The sequence below is a fragment of the Ostrea edulis genome, chromosome 8, assembly GCF_947568905.1.
Source record: "Ostrea edulis chromosome 8, xbOstEdul1.1, whole genome shotgun sequence".
NCBI classification, from domain to species: domain Eukaryota; kingdom Metazoa; phylum Mollusca; class Bivalvia; order Ostreida; family Ostreidae; genus Ostrea; species Ostrea edulis.
In genome coordinates, this window is record NC_079171.1 from 49967194 (window position 1) to 49992789 (window position 25596).

A 25596-nucleotide genomic window follows, 5' to 3' on the forward strand; every position below is an offset into this window, starting at 1 on the left:
AACATTGAGAAATAAAATCGTAAGAAAGCGTACAAGTGCAAAAAATTGCTATTTTCTTGAAACTTTGACGGGCATTAAAAATAATTTTATATGTTCTAAAAGCAGGGAATATATGTTTTTCAAAAATATAGAAAATAGTGCATTCATACGGAAAATAAAAAAAAATCGTATCGAGGGGGGAAATGGCCTTGCGATAAAGCGTTGCGTCATATTTAGACGAAGCCATCTTTCATTTTAAATGCTTGTCTTAATTTAATTGCTTTATTTACTTAACTGAGTTTTACAGAGTTACAAAATAGAGAACATTTCCAAAAATCGGATATATAGATCATATATCTTATGTCCAGAGTTTCAAAGATTTAAAGGCACTCTTTTTGCGTTGTCCTTTTATTACACGCCACCGGTGAAATTGACGGGTACGGTAGAGAAGGGGTTGAGAAACTCCATACTTGGTACTGACATTCAATATTACATTGTGTATATACATACATGTACTAAGTAAATTAATAGTGTTATAACTGAAATTAGATATTCAAATTCATTGAATTTATATATGAAACATGTACGCATTACCTTATGATATCTTGGAAGTTCTTTCTTTCTTTAAAGTCAACTATAACTAAAGTGTGTAGCTGGGAGGAAATGGTGTAGTTATCAAGAAAGACAGATTGTTGAAGAGTCTTTGGGTGGGCTAAGAACAAAGTCCCGTTGGAATATCCTGTTATTTTTATGGAGGGATGTACCCTTAGATTACAAAAGTTGCCAATTCAAAAAACAATTCTCATCAATATTTCTCATTCAATAATTTCATTATTTATTGAGATATTGCTATGCAAATGTGGGAAGTTGATAATGGAGAAGCTGAATTCATCCTGTTTGTTTTAAAGTTGAGTTGCTAGCTTGTGCAAGGTGAATATAACGAACAGTGATCAATCTCATAACTCCTACAAGCAATACAAAATAGATAGTTGGGCAAACACAGACCCCTGGACACACCAGAGGTGGGATCAGGTGCCTAGGAGGAGTAAGCATCCCCTGTTGACCGGTCACACCCGCCGTGAGCTCCATATCCTGATCAGGTAAACGGAATTATCCGCAGTCAAATCAGTGTGCCAAGAACGGCTTAACAATCGGTATGAAACACGTCAGACAGCATTTGACCCAATGCGAGGTTGTATTGACGTTAACATCTAAACATCATTGACATATCTAAGTACGAAGCAGGTGTGGAAGACTTTAAGGTGTCTTTCATTTCGAGTTCAAAGATATATATAAAGATATATATTAAAGCATCTGATCATCGACACATCTAAATGTCGAGCTGAGGGCTACAGCAAGATGTTTAAAGATTCTTTTTGAAATCCACATTTGAATTTCCGTAGAATTCCGTAGACTTCTAGCGCATGTTGTGACACAATAAGTTTGAAGTTTATTGGATGATGTATTGAAACTGATTAATAGATTGGTTTAACAGTAAAGTGGCTGTGTCCTACGGAGGCTAGTTTTTAATCAATGTGTCATTTTGTGTGTCTGAAAAGCTAAACAGTTTTTTAAGGGTTTAAATGATGCCTCATACAGTTCTGATTTTTCATCATATAGGACTGTATGCTATACTTAAATCCAATTTGTTGATTTACCTAAAACATTCTCATTTTAAAGGATATCAAAACTGAGAAAGTCAAGATATCACAATTAAATCCAGACTGTTCATGAATATATGACAGCCAAAAGTAACTTCTTAGACTAAAAAAGCAAAAGAATAATGTTACAATATTTTATTAGTATATACAAGACGTAAACTCATATTTCAAATTCAGAAGTATATAACTGGTGTAAGTTAAAAGTCAGGTAATTCATAAAAGTCATTTATCACTACTTAATGTGTATATACTTAATTGGGACGAGCCTAAAAATCTATGCATGGAAGCCTTGGAAACTCTTCCATTTCAGCTCTGTTTGAACATTATGAGCGCATATATCATCGTTTTATTTTGGTACGCAATATATATATATATATATATATATATATATATATATATATATATATTAAAGCACCTTGTCATCGACACATCTAAATATCGATATCTAAATGAGCGCATATATCATCGGTTTTTTTGGTACGCAAAATATAAAAGGCAGCAAGGCAATTAAATGTCCTTAAACGAATAGGCAAACATCTTAGCAAATTAGGTAAATTAACCATATATCATTCATTTATTATGTCAAATTTTAGTTATTGTCCGTTGACATGGCACTTCTGCACTGAACAAAACACCCGCAAATTTGAAAAGATTCAGGAAAGAGCTCTGAGGTTTATCTATGGTGACTATAAAAGTATTTACGAAAACCTATTAAAACAATCTAAATTGCCTTCACTAAAAACCAGAAGAATGCGAACAATAGCTTTAGAAACTTTTAAAAGTATCAACAAAATGTCCCCACTTTTTTTTTTTTTTACAAGATCTAGTCGTTATAAAAAACCATTCATACAATTTTAGATATACAAATACAGTGGAAGTACCAAGACCTAGAACAACCAGGTACGGGATGAAATCTTTCAGATATGAGGCAGCAAAGCTCTGGAACTCTTTGCCAAGCGAAGCAAAAAATATTACATCATATAATCTATTCTCAAATTATATTTAAAATTGGTGTGGGGAATTAAATTGTAAATGCAGCTCATGCAAATTCCAGCCTCTCCTGCCTAAATCTTAAAGTTTTGATCTAACTTCTAACTATGCTTCTAAGCTTACATGTACAATTTAACTGTTTTATTTTTACTCCGTTCTGTCTCTTAGGTGTGCATATTTATTTATTCTATGTATATATCTATATTTTTATGTTTGTGTTACAAACTGTTTTCAGTACTGCATGCGCATCTTGATATAGCTAGTCCCTGTGTATATATATGCATAAACTTGTGATGTCTGTATACATGTATGCGTCCTATTTTATTTCAAATTTCTGTTTTAATGTCTATGTATGCAATTATATACCATTAGTGCTTTGTGGGTTTTTTAATGATATATAGTAGGTTAAAGAGCTCTTAGCTCATGTTTATTGTTTACTTGTATATAGTTCCGACTTTAAATAAAAATTACTTACTTACTTACTAACCACTTATCAAAACGCTCGCTGTTAATTCCTCAAAATTAGCATCAATTTGTATGATGATAACGATGTTAAGATTCCGGGAAAGAATAAAAGTATATGTACACAATCATAGTATTTTTCGTAAAACAATGAAAGGTGAAGATAACGAACAGTGATCAATCTCATAACTCCTATAAGCAATACAAAATAGATAGTTGGGCAAACATGGACCCCTGGACACACCAGAGGTGTAATCAGGTACCTAGGATGAGTAAGCATCCCATGTCGGCCACTAATAATTCATCATTCTTTATATAGGAAATAAATGTAGTATACATGTACATGTATGTTGACTTCACACAATGATTGGTAAACAAGATCTGACAATAGATTGTGGACTTCCTTCTATTCTAAATGGAAATACACACATAAAAAATGAAACAAGCCATTAAAATAAAGCAACAAGAATTAATAAAAATGAATAATAAAAAAAGAATAAATCACACAATGGCTAAAAACTTAGAAAAACACCATCACACCGTATTCGTGATTAAGCATTACACTAACAAAACATGACACTGATCTTGCTGCAAATCGATAGTAGAGTCAACAAGTCGAGGAACGTATGCAACGTTTCGTCCAAAATAACAAATGGCACATTGGATTGCCAAGTCGAAATTGTCCTCTGTAGAGTAGGATATACCGCCGATCTTATTTCCTTATTTCCTATACTTCTTAAATGTTCCTTTAATGGTCCTCCGAAAAAACCCATTCTTTTCAGTATCTACATCTTGTTATATATCCTGAAAGCTATGATTTTCTGAAATTCAACCCTGTAATCAAACTTGGCTTTCTCCGAATCATTCAAGGGTCCAGTTTTATTTGAGCAGCAAGACCCTGCAATAGAAAATAAGTGCATATTGTTATTCAGCTAGCATTCAAAACAGATATGATAATTATTCCACATAACTACGGGGAGAAGTGGATATCAATATTGAAGTCTGTATTTAGGTAAGATTTTGTATTGTAAACAGATGTTTTCATTGGTTTCACTTTTGTAAAATTTATAAATCAGTAAAATGGTAAAGATCGGATCGATGTTTTGCTGCAATTTCTAATGTGTGCACTTACATGGGTATATTGATATTTAGGTTCTGTCGGTGAACAGTGAAACAGTTAAAAATATAAAACTATATAACGTTTAGCAGCATACGATACATATTTGAAGATGTCTCCTGTTTTGTCGATGTAATTCTCACCGCATCCGATACAGGTAATTACATGAAAATGGTTGCTACCACATTTCATTTTCGTTTTACTGGAAGTATACTAATTTGGATGAAATAGTCGGACTATTGTACATTGTACGGACAGGGAGTGTATATCCGTTTTGCTTGGTGTGATGTTATTTGATATCACTGGCAAAACAAGCTGGTAAGAATATATTCAACTAATGGACTTTGTGGTTTGCTTTTGATGAAAGGTGAAAATAACGAACATTGATCAATCTACTATAACTCCTATAAGGGATACAAAATAATGAGTTGGACAAAGATACACCATGGATATGGTGGAATCAGGTGCCTAGGAGTAGTTAGCATCCCCTAACGACCGGTCACATCCGTCGCCATGAACACGACAACATTATGAAGAATAGAAAAACCACATGGTTTGTTTCCGGACCTAAAGGTATACCTACTAACTCCATATACCGAAAATAAAAGAATAGGAAAACTAGAGAGTAAATAGAGAAAGATTAATCTTGGAACATTACAAAACCGGAAGTAATTTACTGGAAATAGGGTACACATATACGAACGATAAATGCCGATCGATTGATCTTAACATCCAAGAAGAGGCCCACAGGCCTCATCGGTCACCTGCACGCTACTTAAAAGAAAATATTTGAAAATTTGTCAATTTTGGCAGGTTTTGACAATCCGCTAAGGCGCCAGGGATCATTCAATGTGCAGGCCAGACCTATTTACAGAATGCAACTCAGCTTTTGGAGAAGAATTTGGCCTGTATATTGAGAATAACTGGAAACGTTATTTGGATGATTGCTTTATTTGTTGGACCAAATCTTTACAAGATCTACAACTCTTCCACAACATGCTGAATCACCTACACAATAACATACGATTTACAATGGAAATTAACGAAAATGAATTACCATTTTAAGACATCCTGATTGTAAAGGACGGGGTGAAAATCATAACAGATCTCTACTACAAGAATACAGATTCCCATCAATATTTGATGTTTAACTCATGCCATCCATCTCACACCAAACGAAACATCCCTTTTAACTTGGCCCGGAGAATTTGCACAATAGTAATAAATGAGGATCGCAGAAATACAAGATTATCTGAACTTAAGACATTTTTATGCAGACAGAAATACCCACCAAAATTAATTGAAACAGCTATACAAAAGGCTAAAGAAACTCCCATCACAGAATTGCGAACTACTAAACAACATGAAGAAACCAACAACAAAATTCCTTTCGTTCTTACACACAACCCGAGAAATCACAACATATTCAAAACAGCAAAGCAGTTATTCCCTATTCTTCAATAATCAGAAACATTAAATGACCTCATTCAGCCCACGGATATACTCCTCAGCAGACGTCAACCACCAAATTTGAAAAACATTCTCACTAGAACCAAATTTACATCAAACCCCGAAAAACCAGCAGTCTTCAAATGCGAGGATCCACGATGCGGTACTTGCCAATTTATACAAACCGGCCACTCCATAACTTTCAAAAACGGAATGAACTTCAAAGTAAATTCAACTATGACGTATAAATCTAAAACTCTATTTTATTGTATGACGTGCCCTACATGTGGAGAAAACTATATAGGACAAACAGGAACCAAATTGGCTGACCGTGTTCGTGTACATAAACAACAGATCAGAGATCCTACAATAAGAAACACACCATGTAACGGACATTTTGATTCGTGCGGGGGAGGCAGTTTTTATATTTTCCCATTTTACAAAGTAAAACAGGAAAATGAACAATTACGCAAAGCCAAGGAAAACTATTTCATAAAACTGTTTAAGCCGAAACTAAACTGTTAATATTTTTACTTCACGTTATTGAACATGTATATTTTACATAGAATGTATCCTTTAATGTATAGGGATTTAGAGGCGCTTAAAACCTATAGACGGAACTGTTTAAAATATGTCTGTATTTTTAAAAGTGCCTAACATTAACATTGTATAATGTTCTGACGTCACAATCATGACTGTATTATGTCTAACGTTGCCCACATAACGTCACGAGGATGACGTCATAATGGAACTTGTTTACATTGTTTAAAAATCTACTGACGAGCCCGCAGGGCGAAAGCGCTATAGATAAAAGTTTGAGCATTGGATTTTATTTTTTTGACTTTATATATATATATATATATATATATATATATATATATATATATATATATATGAAAGAGAGAGAGAGAGAGAGAGAGAGAGAGAGAGAGAGAGAGAGAGAGAGAGAGAGAGAGAGAGAGAGAATAACTAATTTCACGTGATATAGCATTCCTTACCGTGACATTTCTTTATGATTTCATACAAACGATATGGGAGCAATAGAAGATTGATTGGGGAAGGGATCCTCCATCTGTAGTCATTGATGACGGTGTATCTCTGAAACCGCCACAGTTTCTCTGAGTTTTCTTGTACTCGCTCGAACGTGTAACTAAATATACAACAGAAGTGTCCATTATGTATAGAATCATTAAAGTCCCCGGGAGAATAGAAATCCTACATGTTGATTATCAAACTATGAATATGCTTTCAAGTACAGTTACATGTAAAAATCAGACTGGGGTCAAACGCCTTAGATTGGGAGATTTTACTTGTATTTATATATATATATATATATATATATATATATATATATATATATATATTCATTATCATTGTATTCTAGTCTCTGGTTGGTCTAATTCGAATTGAGGAACTCGGGTTTATTTTGTATAACCTTCTGTGGTATGGGACAAATCCCGTTGACAACAAGCTGATGGAATTATTTTTCCTCTCTATATTTACACTGTTTTGGACCTTCTATAGAATATAAAGTCAACTTGTGCAAGAAAATACATTGTACTTCGGTTTAATACACGTTTTGGTTCTCATTGTCAAGTATCTACATGTACGCATGCCTATTGTAGAACATATTTCTTTATATGATTGTCGAATAATAGATTTAAAAAAAAACAAAGATATGAAATTCGAATTAATGATTTACCTACTAAACATTACTGTAGCCATTTTGAAATACATTTCGCATTGCATAGGGGAAAGGGAAAACGGGATTGCTTCATATTTTGATCCACCTTTCAACTAAGCAAACAATACCATACGTCATATTTATATCAGATGACGTCAGTCACATTGACATGCAGATCGCGATTTGTCACTTGCTTGTATATTTTTTTGAGTCGCATTTATTATTAGCGACACCTTTGCATGCAAGAGTAAATATATATGTAGAAGAACTTTTCAAAAAATAAAAATAAAAATTATTGCATTTTCTGATATTTGAAGACTTATCTTGTTTAGGCTTAAACAATGGAATTTCCTGTATTTTCTCTATATATCAGAGTCCGAGCGACTTCAAAGTCGATATCTAAGGGAAGCGAAATACGCATAGCCTTCACATATTTTCTGTCATAACGAACTTCAAAATGCACCTTTAATATTTTAATTGCAATATTTTGATTAATAAAACTAAGATGGTTGCCTTCACAGCTACACGCTTTGTCGTGATTTTTATGTGAATCATTACACACAACACACACAACTCGTTGGGTAGTGATAATATCGAACCACAAATCATGAAATATCGTATAGGTATATAACGTATATTGTGTTTTTAAAGCAAAACTACTTTGTACACTTGGAAACATATTACAATGACTAAGTATGCAATACTTTTGGAAATTTCACGAAGACGGACCTATTTCTAAATGTAAAATGGAACAATACGTAAAGATTATGAGCGATGGTGCATATTGTACCTCAGTTTATAGGATATATGAACTTGTAGTGATGTATATTGGATCAAATTGTAGATACTGAATCAATATGACACGAATGCCCTTGCTGACCTGTAGAAAGAAGCTTGAGAGTCTAAGGATTTGATGCAAACACAAGGAAAACTCAATATTTGTACTTTTGTTTAATTCAATTCGTTATAATGCCAAAGAAAAATAATTTTAAAAATGTAGTATTATTTGAGAAGCATTTGACAAGTATATTTATTAATGTACAAATCAACTCAGAAAAAGGGAAATGTACATGTATGACATTCTCCTCTCTATAGAACTTTAGATTTGTTCGTCGTGTTGTCCATTTTGATAATGCGATGCCATATAATGTGAAGCACTGAGTTATATTTCTGTGAATCACTGTGAATTTTCTCGGGAAGTCTCAACTATACCTAATGTATATACGCTGTAAACACACAATAAGAATATTTGTTCTTAAATGTGTGTGGAAATGCGTCCATGTGCGATAACTCTGGTGAAATATGGTTGATATATAGGAAAGTAAAACCATGTTTTAAAGTTACTATTCTAAAGCCTCACACTAAAAATGCGGTAGTCACCAAATAGAACACCAGAGTAAATGTTAAGAATGCAATGGATAGTTATTGATTCTCAATGACTAAGGAAAATACGTCAATTAACATATAACTCTTTGTCTGCAAGTTATCAATATAAAAGCATAACGTCGTATACCAAATATTAGGTCATTATATACAGACAAAGGAAAATAAGCGGGTAAATTGACGGAATGTTAAGGTGACAGACTGACGGACGGAAAGGGGTACCACTGCGTTCCCCAACAATTTCATGGTAGGAAATAAAATTACCTGAACATGGCAATAACGAGGTTGACCAGTAGGAGATTTGAAAACAACATGTAAACTGCAGAAATGGCTGATACTGTCCAATCTTCTTGAGGACAACGGTCTATGGAAGGATCATTCTGCCATATTGATGTCACATTTGAACAGTCTGATAGATCCTTTCCTAAATATATGATATATTCTCACTAATTTACTTTCTTAAACACAATATTGTAAAAGAAACGTTCAATGGATTTGCCTCGCACAATGAATGTATCTAGTATACGAAAAATACACTTATTTGCATAACATATCTTCTATTGGACTTCTGTGAGTGAAAAATTCTCGAGCAAGACGTTAAGCAAAATACAATCAATCAATACTGGGTTTCTGTCTGAGGAGAAAACAGATGAACATTTACATATGTCGACGATGTATTAACTTCAAAATTCATTTTTATTCATATATTGTATCGATATATCCCACTGGACTCGAAAGAAAACACCAGTCTCCTACTTAAATATTTTTTAAAAGAATGATATTAGTAATTTAACTAAAGCTTCCTTATCGTTAACTTCCCATATCTATATAGCATATCATCACCTGTATATGGTATTTATGTATCTCAGTTGATTCGATGCGTATGATAAATTTCTATTACAACACATACTACTGACAAATAAGTTCATGCTAAAGGGGTTTTTAACAAACTCGTTTGATGCCAACTTCACCAAATTTATATGGTCTTATAAAGATTTCATTAAAAAAAACTGTCATTACATCGCACGCTTCTGACGAGTTTCAAAACTATTGTTAGGCCTTTCTTAACATAATGAGTTCAACTATGGATTACCCCATTTACATGATCAATTAGAGGGCCACTGGCGGGTGTGGCCAATCAACAGGGAATGCTTACTCCTCTCAGGCACTGGAACTCTTTCTCGGGTGTGTCCAGGTAACTGTGTTATTTTGCATTCTTGATGGAATTTGTGAGATGATTCACTATTCATTACCCTCATTTTGTCATCGTAATCGAAAGTGTTTCTAGCGCTCATGAAATAAACAACACCGCCATGCTACTATAGCGTGTGTCGTACGCCTAGGTACATTTATAGGGAGATGCCAATACGTAAGTAACCTATTATACAAAACAAGGGAAGTAAATGTTACCTTCCAGAAAATCATTGTAAGCATCTCCATAAAGTTGCCAGTAAGGGTAATAAATAATTTTCCAGATCCTCCATTCAGTCCAATCTCCACCCCAAATTCTCTGATGATCCGGCCACAGGTTGGCATGATAATACATCCCTACTCCTACCACAACAAATACTACCAAAACCAAGAATCTCAGCAAATCCTTCAACTAAAAAAAACCCGGTGTTTGGTAAATTATGTGCCTTTTTTCTTTAAAAAAATCGATAACGAAAATGAGGAATAGAAATTACCCATTTTCACAAATTAATGATAAAAAGTCAGAGTACAGAACACACACGTCCTCGGAGATGACGGATATCCCGTGTCACAGTAGGTGTGACACACTAAAGAACCATCACTGCTAATTATAGGCCAAAGACCTTCATAGGTATTGGTAACGTGTCCATATGAGTGAAAACTTCTCGGGAGGGACGTTAAACAATACAAGATACAATTCATCAACCAATCATTACTTTTGTTACATTACTGTGGATAATACTACTAAGAAAGTGTAGAAATGTTAAACCTCTAAATATTTTATCACGTTCTGCAGAAATAATATATCTCTGACAACATTACCATTTCTTTTATCATTATAAGAGTTGGCCCCATATGTCTGTGGATGAGGAAAGCTTCCAGAAAACGCAGATACATGGCCAACAGAGATAAAGAAAACATCCTTCTGGCTACAGTGAACTTTGTTGAGGGGTGGAAATGACGCACAACCAATGCAGCGATGAGCAGAAGATAGGAAATAGAATCGACAATGTTCCAAAAGTTGTAGAAATGCCGCTTTATCCTAGATGATAAACCACGGTCGGATTTCAATTCTAAACCACCCTGTTGCATAGAAAACAATAAAAGAAATCATAATGAAATTAAACTAGCAATTAAATTTTTTCGCCCCTAGACTGGGTTTGAGGATTGTTGCATTCATGCACCTGCCCAGTGACAAATCGTGATCCTCATATCAATGTTAGGTGACGTCATCTGATACATGTGACGCATTTTTTTTTAATTTTCAAATTAAATGGTTGTTCACCCCCCCTCGTTCCCAGTAATAAATGTATTTCAAATTCAACAGGACAATGTTTACAAATACTTAGCATACTGACACTTCGAATATAATATCAAGGTTTCAGTCTATTATTCGAATGTCATGCAACGAATGTATTGGGTTTTTTTGCGCACAAGTAGATTATATACGTCTTGCTTGGCATCGACATCCAGAAAACGGTATCAATTTCAAGTTTTTATTGCAAACGTTAAAAAGGAAAACTAATCCTGGATGCTGATTGCTTCCACTCCAAACCATATCATGCAAAAATAATTTCCATACCGTAAATTGAATTTGACCAATCAGACTAGAATTCAATAAGAATTAAATATTATCTAATAAATCAACGTTAAAAACATGTATTTTACATTATCTTATGTATATACCAAAATAAATCAGAGAATCGTGCTTATGTTGTATATTCACTGAACGGCATCCGGTATTTACTTTTCTCATCTACAGCGCGCCATGTTGACTAAAATGCAATAAATTGGATACTGAAAATTTCACTTATATTTTGTTCGGTTTGTTTATTTTCAGATCTGTATATATATCTTATTTCGAGTTTTTATGAAGATTACAAAGGGAAATATTGTTAAGCCGCATAAGTTTATCTTATGTTTGCATTACATTTTATTTGAAGATAATGTTTCTCTTTATAACAAAAACTACAAAAGAATGTCTAATTAATTTCATTTCTTTACCTTTACTTTATGAATTTTAAAAGATAATTATAAATTTGGTTTTGTTTCATTTAAGTAATTCTATTCCTCCGTTTATTTCTTTACCTTTACTTTATGAATTTTAAAAGATAATTATAAATTTGGTTTTGTTTCATTTAAGTAATTCTATTTCTCCGTTTATTTGATATCTAAAAGTATTTATTTCCGCTTAATTCTAAATTATTATATTATAGTAAATCAAAAATATCATGGAAATTCCATAGAATCACAATGTGATATTCCAACAAATTTCAGCTAGCTTACATTTGTACACACTAGTATGTAAATGTAGTAGGTTAGTCATTATATGAAACCATTCAGTGTGAAAAGTAAAATAGAAAGGTTCCAATAATATGCAAGGGTTTTATTATATAAAAGAATATCCAGAAGTATCTAAAAGCTTAAAAAACATTTTTTTTGTTCAAAAGCAGAATCCTGACAGTATTTGTACATGTATCATGGTATACCTAGAAAAACTGTAATTGATGTTTGATAGACACAAGGTCCCTTAAGCATATCCAATTTACCAAATCAGAGGTCAACTCAAGATACAAGGTAACTTAGCTATCAGATTTCGATGACAGTCGCTTGCCTTCCATTATGAGCATTGATACTTTTATCATGCCCTTATTTACTGATACGAACATCACCGAATGCATCCACATCCTACATGACGGCGATTGTTTTTAATTTTCAACGATTTTTATGCCCCGAGATCGAAGATGAGGGGGGGGGGGAGGTATTGTTTTTGTCCTGTCTGTCATTCCGTTATTCTGTAATTCTGTCATTCTCTCTGAAACTTTAACCTTGCTAATATCTTTTCAACAGTACATGCTAGAGTTTTGATATTTCACATACGTATTCCTTGTGACAAGACCTTTCCGTGGGTACCAAAATGTTTTACCCTGTGACCTTGACCTTGGCGTTTGACCCACCTTTTGCAAACTTTAACCTTTCTAATAACCTTTGAACAGTACTTGATAGAGATTTGATATTTCACAAGAGTTTTCCTTGTGACAGCACCTTTCCGTGGGTATCAACATTTTTGACTGTGTGACCTTGGAGTTTGACCTACTTTTTGAAAACTTAAACCTTGCCAATAACTTTTGAACAGTAAAATCGAGAGCTTTGATATTTTACCTGAGTATTCCTTGTGACAAGACCTTTCCGTGGGTACTAAACCATTTGACCTTGACATTTGACCTACTTTTAAAAAGCTGACATTGGTCATAAGATCTAAATGGTAAATATTTAAGCTTTCATATTACACATGAGCATTTCTTGGGACAAGATCTTTCTACTGGTATCAATATACTTGTGCTTGTGACATTGGCCATCTTTGGAATTGGCAATTAGCGGGGGCATTTGTGTTTCACAGACACATCTTGTCTTGTTGAAATATGAAAAAGCGGGCATGTATGAAACATGGTAATTAGTCCCATACCGATGAAATGGAAGGGGACTCTAGGTTTGCGCTCCGTTCGTCCGTCTGTCTGTTTGTCCGTCCGTTTGTCCGTCTGTCTGTCTGTCTGTCCGTCAGTCCAGTTTTCCGCACTTTTTTGGTTGTGCTTGCAGATATTGTTTTGATATTTGGTACATGGATTTGCCATAACAAGTTACAGATCAAGTTTGAATTTTGTCTCGGTCCGTTGATTGTTCATCAAGTTATGGCCCTTGGACTTTGAAAAATGACATGAATTATCAGTTTTGGGGACTTTTTTGTTATGCTTGCAGATATTCATTTGATATTTGGTACATTGCTTTGCCATAACAAGTTACAGATCAAATTTGAATTTCGTCTCGATCCGTTGATTTTTTCATTAAGTTATGGCCCTTGGACTTAGAAAAATAGCATGAATTATCAGTTTTCTGGACTTTTTTTTGTTGTGCTTGCAGGTATTCATTTGATATTTGGTACATTATTTTTGCCATAACAAGTTACAGATCATGTTCGAATTTTGTCTCGGTCTGTTGATTTTGTCATTAGGTTATGGCCCTTGAACTTAGAAAAATAGCATGAATTGTTAGTTCACATCCAAGTTTCTTATCTTCGTAGAAAAGAGTACTACACTCAATAAAACTTCTAGCATAATAATACAACAATATAGCTAAATTATTCATGATCACCTACACATTACAGTTTATTGACTTGATTGAAGACCTAATTAAACCTAATTATAAATTTCTCCTTTTTTTCCTGGTCTAGTTTCTACTCGAATAGTAGTTGATTTCTACGAAAGCCCAGAAGGCTCATTCGAGATTCGAAATTCAAAATACGAGATTCGAAATTCAAAATACGAGATTCGAATTTCGAAATTCAAAATCCAAATTAACCAATCAAAATATAGGTCACAATTGCTTAAAGGTTGGAGGGTACATGCATGTAAACTTAAAATATGACAGAAAGCTTATTCTCTAATATGTTTACCAAACAGCGAAACATTTCTTTTAAAAGTATAAATGTTACAATGTGTGCTTACATGTAGCATGCAGACATGCCCGTAGAAAGCGGAAAGGGGGGGGGGGGCAGAAAACTTGTTCCAGCTCCCACATATTGACGCTGTATTATGTAGTAACCAGGTCAAATAATGAAGAATACACCTCATAATATACCTTGAATTGAAATCGTATATTAATCCTATTGACCGATGGTGCCCCTCCAACATTGATTTTAGTTAGATTTTTTTTACCCTGTTAAGTACTAATCAATAGGTTAAGTACTAAGTAGTATACTCCATCCGCTAGAGTTTCAGAGGCGACACTTTCATGTAGGCCTATTATTTCTTTTAATTTCATTACGTTTTATTTTCCTCTCAATCCATTTTATTTCATTTATCTATTTTCATTACGAGATCTACAATGAACGTAGCCTGGACGTTAACCGAGGCTACATGGGTGTATGTGTCAAGAAAATTGTACTTATCTATATACATGTATATAAACAATGTAGCAAATTCGAACCATGAATAAATATTTCTCTCCGATCTATGTTGTATCTTTTTACATTTATTTTAGGTTCCAGGAAGCTTATCTACATGTGTCATTACAACAAAATATACTAATATACACATGTTTTATAAATTATCTTATCCCACTTATTCATGAATATTATACCAAAGGAGCCGGTAATATTGTCTGTAATATGATAATAGTAGGAGTCTATACTATATCACTCCCTAATTTTTATGAGAGGTGATAAAGTGTAGAACTCTACTAATATCATTATAGCTGCAGAATTGTAGCTCTCTGAAAAAATATTTTGACGGAGCAGGGAAGTACAGTTCCACCCCTAATAAAAACCTTCGATTTACGGCGCACAAAAAGCTGCGCACGGTTGAGGCCTGATATCGTTGTATTCTTGTGTTGCTGTCTCATAAATTTAATACAAAACAATCTTAACATATTTTCCAATTGTAGTTGTATCCAAACATACCTTCAAATATTCATTAAAGCCCCATACGACCCGAAAACTCCCAGCTTCAAATAATTTCATTTGTTGACGTAGCCATATTAGGTAGCCAGGCCAATTCGAATCCTGTCGTTGTTGGTATATATTCATAAAATCCGTTATAAGCTATATGCTCGCTCTTCATTTATTATCAATTTTCATAATTTATAGAAAATAAAAAATGAAGTTTTTCTAAAGGTAAAATAAGCTCTTGATTAATGATAATACCACAAAAGTCTTTAACACTCGTGTGAAAGGGATGGAGACCGGACCAGACTTATGGAAGCCGCATTGCCGTGAGTTTAGCTATTTCAATAATTATTATTTAAAGGAACTGGAATGATATATTATTTAAAATAGTTAGCTAAAATATTTGTGGGGATATTATTTCACATCTAGACGTAATTGTGCAAGTGTGGAAATGAACCGGGGTTCGACTTGACCCCTAGTTACCTAACATGGCTACATCAACACACGAATTCGTTTGAAGCTAGGAGTTTTCGGGTCGTATGGGACTTTTACTATACCGATAATTATTTGATTTGTTGAAAAATCAAAACATAGTAGTTCTACTATACCGGTGGAAGGCCAATCTCTAATCGTGATACAATTAAATATAAATCGAAATAGGGATGGGATAGACAAGTAATCCACATTTTTCGGAGAAATTATCGCCGCAAAAAAATCAGAAAGGGGGGGGGGAGTAGTGTCGATACTTCAGGTGCCTGTTCATATATCCTCCTCACCCCTTCCATCCTTTATAGGCACCTGTGTGTAAACAATGGAGGAAATTCAAACCATGAATAAATATTTCTCTCCGATCTAAGCGGTCTCTTTTTATATTGTTTTTATGTTTCAGGAAGCTTATTTATGGGAAGCTTGATTTATAGTTTCAAAAGAAATGTTTCCTTGTTTGGTAAACATATTAGTTTCTATGTGTGGGCCCTCTAACTTTTAATCTATTGTTACCTACATTTTGATTACCTACATTTTGATTGGTTAATTTTGATTTTGAATTTAGAAATTCGAATTCGAAAGTTTACCGTACCACTGGTGTAGTAGCACACTGACGAGTCTGTGGCTGGTAATCACATGACCCATATTATCCAATAACAAAGCTAGATTAAATCCTAAGTAAAACAAAATCTTGCGCATATTATGTCTAAAAAATAAAATAACATTTAATTAAACTTAAAATGTAGTAACTAAATACTGTAAATGTATGATATTTACCTAAAATATAAGATTTAATTAACTGTTTTAGCAACTATACATAAATTAACTCATAACAATGCATATTTTTCGAAGTAATTGATTTAGCGGAAGGTCTTCTCCAGCAAAAGACTATACTGCCAAATATAATATGTGTGCAGTAGTGTTAGGTTAAAGTAGATTGAAATACATATTTTCTAACACAAAAAAAAAAAATAAAAAATAAAAATGTGTTAGACTGATACAAGCTAACTAACCAATAACTGTTATTATACGTTTCTATTGTTCAAATGATACGCACAAAGCAACTGATGACCTCTTCTATCAAGTCTCCAGCTCCCCAGAAATAAACGTAATACTCCAGAAATTTCGCTAGGAAGTTGTCGTAGTACTCAGTACTAATACTTGTCAATACAAAGGCACTGTATATCATCAGCATACTGAAGAACATCACCTAAATGACAAAATTGACTGATCTAAGAAACGCAACTAGGTTAAGGGCTTCCATAGTAAAATGCACAATAATCATGAGGTAAAATTGCACCTCAAATTCACAGATATCATTACACTTGTAACGGTTAATACCGTAAACCCCCCTCATGATAATTTCCCGTGACGTCAGTTGAATATCACGTAACACTTTATTATTGGAAAACAGCAAGATGCCCTACTTGTGAACAACAGTTCTAGTTCATGCGGGTAACCAGCTGAATTCTTATTGGTATACTCAGAAATAAATAAAAATCCTTAACACGAAAAGTTTTAGGACCAAATGCATACTTTAACTAAACATGATATAATTCAACAACATATCAACAGTCATCAGCGAATTAACGGGGTTGTCCACATTCCTATACATATCATACCGTTAATATACAAGACATAAATTGATTCCTTCACTTTTCAAACGCATAGATATATCTAGAATATATTTCAGAAAAATTCATATTGTTTTTTTTATAGTAAATAAACCTGAACACTGTTTCCGTAGTATGAGATTATTTATGTACATAAGGGAATTTTTAAACGCATCAGTCATTCAGATTAGGGGTGATTTGAAGGTCACAATATAATACAAGTAAAGCTTTTTAAAAAAGCTTGCCGTCTTTAGCAGCAACTCTATAGAGCGAAGTTGAATTATGTCCCTTGTCTTCATTATTGAATTGAGCTAAAATAAATACTATCACGGACATCATGCCTACAAAGCTGAGTCCTGACTCTCATTGTAAAAGTTTGTATTTATAAAGGGTATATGTACTGGAAATCAAAATCACTGTTCCCTGTATTAGCACTGATTAAAGCCTCTATATCAAATGAAACTGATATTTTCAGTGTGTATATCAAAATATTTATTTTTTAACGAAGTTATGAAACAAAACAAACTAAAAAGATTTAAATTGCTCAAATTTGCATAAAAATTATTCTTGCATATTGTACAGTACAACTGCTTTAGAAATTAACCAGGATAAAGACCTGAGAATATTGTAATAGTTTGCCAAAAATTATATCATAAAAAACATAGAGTTTGATGGAAAAGATTAATAATTGTTATTCAAATTTGAGCAATTGTAAAGGAAAAAAATATTCTGAATGAATAGGATAGTTTTAGAACAGATGTGTTGAAAAAAAACCCCAAAAGCTTTAAGTTTACCTGATACAGGCAGTCTAAACTTACAGCTGGGGTAATTTTAAGCAACATAATATGTAATGAAATGTTACTATCCTATTCCTTCTTAAGTTTAGCAAAGTTCCCAAATGCCACTGATAATACAAACAAAAATGGTTGCATTGGAATCACTGATTGTCAATTAAAATTATTCTAAATATTTACTTGCAACTTATTTTAATAATACGACATATAAACTAAATGACAAGTGAATATTGTAATTGTCTAAGATTAGACAGCATTTTTTTTTAATTTGTGCATGAAAAACTTACAACATAATGTAATTGTTCCTGTAGTGACCTGTACTTGCGACAAATCTTTATCACTACCATACAAAGAAATTCAACATTTATTACTCAGACTACTTTGTTTTCAGCATATGAAATGTTACTGTCCTACTCCTTCGTTAGCAAAGTTTTTAAATGCCGCTGATAATACAAACAAAAATGGTTGCATTGTAATCGCTGATAATCAAAATTATTTTAAATGTCTACTTGCAACATATTTTAATAATATGACATAAAACCTGAAAATGCATAAATTAGACTCGTTTACCTAAATTGTAATAACAGGTGGATGGATTATTCTTTTGCATGCTTTAAAAAACAGTGACCCTCATTTTGAAGTCAAGCCTTATTTATTCTTATGCAATTCTTAGCTTAAGGTATCATTAAAACTGTTTTGTAGGGATTAGCCTTACCGAATAGACAATTCCCAAAACACAAGCAATCAAAACAAAAAACGGCGAGTTTTTCTGTTTGTATGCAAAAATGAAAACATTGCTGTAAATGAAGTAACCATATAAATGCTTTGTATTAGTTGCTTTTAAAAAAGTAATGTGTCAATTTCATGAATTGCATTTTTCTTTTGTTCGTTTTGTCGATTTTTTTAAGATTGAAAATCTTGAAAATTGTTAAGTCGTACGAAAATTAGAACACCAGAAAATTATCTCCGTTGCCTTGAAGAGCATTTCAGCAAATGAAATAATTGAAAATTTTCACTTCATGCACTTTCTACCAATGAAGAAAGAGAGGAAGTGCAAAGTCCGAAGACTGCAAAACATTTCAACTCTGTATACCGTCTTCCAAGGAAGACGGTAATGAATATCACCTTCATGCATCCTATATATCATAAATGGAGAATGACTTGATATCATAAAGAAATGCTATATGATACGTTGTACGGTGTGACCGTTGAGACGAGCGAAGCCCATTAAAAACTTACAACACGACTTATAGACATTTTATCCGCCTCTTCATTTAACGCCGGAAATATAACGTGGTGGATGTAAACAGTTATATTGTGACGTCATATTACATGTTTTTTCCTCTTCTCTCAAACCAAGTAAAAACAAAATGTTTGAAGCTATGAGAAAGCTTGTCTGGAATTTAAAAACGTTTATGGTACTTTCTAAACAATCTAATTATTTTTAATTTCGGGTTTGGCAATGAAGTATAAGGCAGTGACGGCGACAATTTTCCAGAAGCATTATGGGTAATACTCATCTTTTTTCAGCTGAAGAAGAGCAAATCACGTGACTCATATGTGTAATCATTGGCGCGGACAATCCATAGTTATAAACCGTATAAAAAGAACGTCCTAACAATTGAAATGAAGCACTAAATATGAAGGTACGACAGATGATATAGAAAATAGTACTCGAGTACTCAACTATCACTTGGTAATACCGATCATCGACTAATTTTTTCATAGTCGTTAAAATGACATTTTAGTAATATTCATAAATTCTATATATTGATGTTTATATGAAATCAAAACTTTTCGTCTCTAGCATTTTTTTTATCTGAATATTTAACGGTATTGCTTTTAACTACATATTACTATGTTTGCCAGTTCATTTTCCTGATGTGATTTTCTTTAAATTTAGTATAAGTATTATTCCATATCAGTGTCAATAACCGTCCAATGTTAAAAATTTGATCATACACGGAAAATGATATTCGTAACTAGGTTTAGGGTTTCCATAGTAAAATGAACTATAATTATGGGGTGAAATTACACCTTAAATTCACAGGAATCATTATACTTCTTTCGTTTAAACACCGAAACGATACTACCCATTTGCTGACTGTGACTGAGCTACCGTAAATTCCCATCATGGTAATTTCCCTTGACGTCAGTTTAATATCACGTACATGTAACACTTTATTTTTGGAAAACAGCAAGAGGTCTTACTTTTGAACAGGCGGATAGCCAGTGGGATTTTTATTGATATACCCAAAAATAAATAATAATCCTTTAAGTGAGAGTCATCAGCAAATTACCGGTGTTCATATCCCTATATATATATCATACCGTTAATATACAGGGCAGAAATTGCTCCCTGCACTTTTGAAACGCATAGATATATCTAAAAAATATTTTTTTAAAAAATCATATTTCTTTTTATAGCAGATGGACCTGAACTTTGCCACTGTGTCCGTAGAATGAGTTTATTTGTGTACATAAGGGGATTTTTAAAATTAGGGCGATTTCAAGGTCACAATATGATATGAATATCACCTTCATAGATACTATATATAAAAATGAAGAGTGATTTGATATCATAAAGGAATTATATACAATTATTTAACAAGAACGATTTTCACGCATACAGCTTACCACTTGATAACGGTAGTAATCAACGACAAAATATTATGACACATTTTCCGAAATACATCTATAAGAACCTGTACGTTGTGACGTACTTTTTCATCGTGACATCATATGGTGCGAAGTGCACGGAGGTGATTCCTCTTGGATAGCCTTAACTGAACTGCATTCCGCATGGAATCAGTTGAAATACAGACACCATATGCAGGTTATAATGAGACTGTTGAAACTCCTCTACCATAAACTTGTTTATCAGTAGCTTGTCTCGATTTAAAAACTGACCATACGCAGAACAAGCTCTTGGGTATCGAATCAGTTGAGATATATAAACACCATATGCAGGTGATAATGGAATATTGCTACATAAATATGGAAAGTTGATGAAGGAGAAAAGGCGGAACGCTTTTTATTTTGTTATACATTTTTTTAGTCTACAGATAATGTCTATGTTCAGGGGGAAAACTTCCAAATAGGACACATACTCAGCAGCATGTAAATGTTAATTAACAAGCATTTCGTATTTTACAGGGATATCTTCATATTGTAGGTAAGGCACACACAGCTATTGTTATTGAAACAAACTATCTTTGACCGATTTTGTCATACACGTATAAACTGTAATTTATGCATTGTTTATATACTTACAAAATTGAAGATGTATTTCGTTAATGGCGCAGTCAAAAACTTCGCTGGGTGTTGTACAATGGACTAGATAAATAAAAGAAATATATGAATAACCTACATGGCAAATTTTGATTTTCTACAAAGTTGTAGATGAAACTGCACACACATATATACAGAGAGAGAGAGAGAGAGAGAGAGAGAGAGAGAGAGATGAAGTAAAAATGATGGAAATATTATACACCTATTTACTGGCTATGAGGACAATAGCAAGTTTATTGTCCCCCTCGACAGCAACTATTTCCCGAGGCACATCCTAGTAAATAGGTGTTTTATCATACCGAAGTAGACTTTTCCTGTGTCAGACATACCAAAGTGAAGTATACTAGCATTCGTCATTAGCCTAGATGGAATCGACCGAGATGATCCGAGTGGTAAACTAATTCGAGTTATTAGACGTTGCCGTCACAGAAAAGTAAAACACGGGAAAATAAAACATCCGATAAATAGTTTCGAGACTAATTCTCAAGGTCAAATACTTCAGAAACTATTCCACGGCTAGCATTATCAAGAAGAAATAGCAAAGTTATTAACCTAACATTTATATAGGACAAACATTCTGAGGTATAATAAAATAATTTAGAGTACTAAACTAAAAAGGGTAATTCGGTAATTTGTACTATCTATTCTCATTATGCCCCGATGATGGTACAAACTTTTTATAAACGCGTCTGATTTATTCCCAGACACTCTGGTGACGAAACGACTATCCATTAGCACACTTCCACGCTTATATATTGTTTATTTTCAATTTCGCCAGGTAGTGTATCAATTCTGTTAACAATGCAATTTATCAATGTATGTCGTTTTTGTCCTAGTGAGACGTCACCAGCTCTAGGTGAGGTACCAGAAATTAAAACGTATGATTGGCACCCATTACCGTAAACGTGGAGGTAATTTCCTCAGGTTTTAACGTAATTTTCGAAATAAACCCTTAATATTACTCCTAAATATGGGGACATTAGTGAAAAAAAATAATCGCTACCAATGGTTATGCCTTAGGGTTGACGCGGCAAGGGTACAAGCGGGGCTCAAACTTAAGCCTTTCCCATCAGTACAAAAGATTTTAAACGATATATACATGAAAGGTGAAGATAACGAGCAGTGATCAATCGCATAACTCCTATAAGCATTGACCACCAAAGTTTCAACCTGGGACATAAAACCCTTAACCCAAAGGTCATGGATTCGATACAAGACTCAATCTTCATTACAATCAAGTCAACGGCTTGGGTGATTGGTGTACAGAAGTAAATATTTTCTATGACATCATGTTTTTCAATATATAGCCAATCTAGTTCCCCAGTGTGACATGAACCCCGAACATACGGTCATGAATCGTAAATGTTTCAAAATGCATTGTTCATTAAAATAAGGCGATAGTTTGAAGGATAGCTTCTCATACTTTTTTTTGGAAAATTACTTATGGTGGTTTTAACCACACCCTCCATTTCCAAAGGAAGCATATATCTCAAAATTCACAGCTTATCTCCCTTGGCTATACACCGAAATTGGTTCAGCCGTTAACAATGCACGAATGACAGGAGGAAGATCACTTGATTGACTCAATGACTGAAAACACCATGTAGCCGTTGAATTATACACTGTATAACCTAACTTCTTTGTGCTCTTAGTAAGGAACGGGTCGTCTAAACAATTTGACAATTTTGAGTAGCCATTGATCTTGTTAATGTTTTAGGTCGCATATTGAATATAAACAGATTATTAAACTGTAGAAGACAAACAAAATAAAAAGAAAGAAATTAGATTGAAAATTAGATATGGAAGTATTGCTATCACAAAGTGGCAAATGTTTTTGAAATGTTTTAAATCTGGTGATATTATAGTGGTTTTTGAAACAACCCTTTTTAAGATAAAAGAAGCCCATACACCCTTTTGGTACCTGGCCTGGATTTCTATCGACGAAGAAACATCAGTCAAAACATAGACTCAAGTCTGAGATTTTACCCAAATCTCACCTGCTCAAAAAAAAAAAAAATAAACAAATTTGTTGAGAACCCCAAGCCTGAGTATTTGTTACACTGACTATCAGTATCAGTAGCCCAAAGGGCTATGAAATCTAGATATTAATCATGTTCTCCATATCTAAGCTAAATTGTAACCCTGAATTCTAACTCTGAAATAAAGTTGAAATTTAAAGAAAACAATACAAAATCTTTTTTCACCATGGAACGAAATCATAGAAAATATATGACGTCAGAATTAATGTAATTGCAGATGTGTAAAACAGAAAAACGAATTTCACATAGCTGTCTCAAATGGGTAATGTTGATTTCACAATGAAGACAATGTAAAAAAAAAATCGTACACATATGAATGGCCATGTGTCCGGAGCCAAGTTGTTGTACCATACTTTATTCATGTTTTTCTGGGAACATGTGTGAGCAACAATGTCGTACATGACGTTTTCGTAAGCAAACGTAAGCGGACTTGAATCAATTCCCCACACTTTTGGTTCATCATCCATCAGTTTAATGGCGTGGTCCATTTTCTCCTCATACATCCTATCCATTAAGTCTAAACAACGTTTCTGAAATAGACTGTGACGGGAGAGGACATTTTAATTCTGTGTGAAAACAATATATCAATTTCTTTATGAATCTGCCTTTTAGAGAATTTTTTTGTGGTAGTGATATGCAAGGTGAAGATAACGAACAGTGATCAATCTCATAACTCCAGATCAGGATCAGGATATGGGGCTCACGGCGGGTGTGACCGGTCAACAGGGGATGCTTACTCCTCCTAGGCACCTGATCCCACCTCTGGTGTGTCCAGGGGTCCGTGTTTGCCCAACTATCTATTTTGTATTGCTTGTAGGAATTATGAGATTGATCACTGTTCGTTATCTTCACCTTGCATATTCCACATTCGCTAGATACTGTGTGGTTTTCAAATACTTGTGTGAAAAATCATAAAATCAGAATAAAGTTGGCATAGCGAAATATACATTTGTTTGTATTATAGTTAATGAAAAAAGTTAACTTGTAACTGGTGTACTAAGCAGGGTGAAAAGGGCAGGAAAGATGCATTGTATGACTCTGCCAGTTGTAACACGCATTTGTGTCGTGAGCAATGCTTCTGAGCATTTCACGTGAACATAAATTTGTGAATTATATTATTTTGACTAAAAATTTCTTTAAAATGCTATAAAGTGTTCCGTTTTATTTCCTTCCATACTGTGGCAAATCAAAAGAGAGATACTCAGCTTCAATGAATACTTAACACAATTTGACCCATCTGTTTTCATTACAACTTCTGTAATGTATTGGCATTTTATCATGACATTGAAATTGACTGTATATGATCTAGAATGTTGGACCAAAATTAAATTAAATTTATCTTTGTGAAATTATTGCTGTGTTCGCCTATTTATAAAAAAAACCCACATGAATTTATCTGTCATGAAAGGGGTTAAATTTCAGATGGGCTTGAAGGGACTATATCTTATATCGGAAGGACTGATTAATCAAAAAGTTCTAAATCTGAATGACACTACAGTTCCTGTTTCATCCAATATATCTATGTTTGTACTCATTTACGTGTATTTCATTTTTATATTTTATGATACAAGTAGCTGCGAACTAGTTCTATTTTTGTATTTTTTTTTAAATTTCAATTCACTTGATGTTTTCCCAAACAAAACACCGATTATTAAACAAGTTTAAATAAACTCAAAATTTTGTTTAAAAATTCGGTATTTTCGAGAATACTTTGACGATTTGATTTCTACCCCCACTATTTAGTTTCATTTTAAATTTTAAAACAATAATTTGAACAGCATGTGGAATTCTAGAAGCTCCCATTACTTGCAATATGTCCTTTTTAACCCTTAAATTTTATATAATTGATTCTTCCGTATATCAAGTGCAAAAAGGTCATTTATTTTTATTTTTAGAATCAAACTATTCTTTTTATCTGTATTGTTAAAGGATTATTATACATCTTTTGTTTGTAATGATCGATCTGTGTTGCTTACTCTGTGTTGACATCAACAGCCAAATGAAATTTAATTGAGTG

General features: G+C 33.5%; 1 protein-coding gene across 2 annotated transcripts in view; it reads right to left on the bottom strand.

Annotated features, from left to right (window-relative positions):
* Positions 1-1998: 1998 nt before the first annotated feature.
* Positions 1999-25596, bottom strand: part of LOC130049159 (transient receptor potential cation channel subfamily M member 2-like) — an 80663-nt gene continuing 57065 nt past the window's right edge. For both annotated transcript variants that reach the window (XM_056146368.1, XM_056146369.1), the window contains exons 17-24: positions 23888-24119; positions 21523-21585; positions 16900-17052; positions 10739-10999; positions 10136-10328; positions 8990-9149; positions 6657-6808; positions 1999-3990 (exon numbers count right to left, since the gene is read on the bottom strand). In XM_056146368.1, coding sequence (XP_056002343.1) covers positions 3878-3990; positions 6657-6808; positions 8990-9149; positions 10136-10328; positions 10739-10999; positions 16900-17052; positions 21523-21585; positions 23888-24119 — 1327 coding nt within the window. In that variant the 3' untranslated portion in view covers positions 1999-3877. The remainder of the gene's footprint in view (positions 3991-6656; positions 6809-8989; positions 9150-10135; positions 10329-10738; positions 11000-16899; positions 17053-21522; positions 21586-23887; positions 24120-25596) is intronic.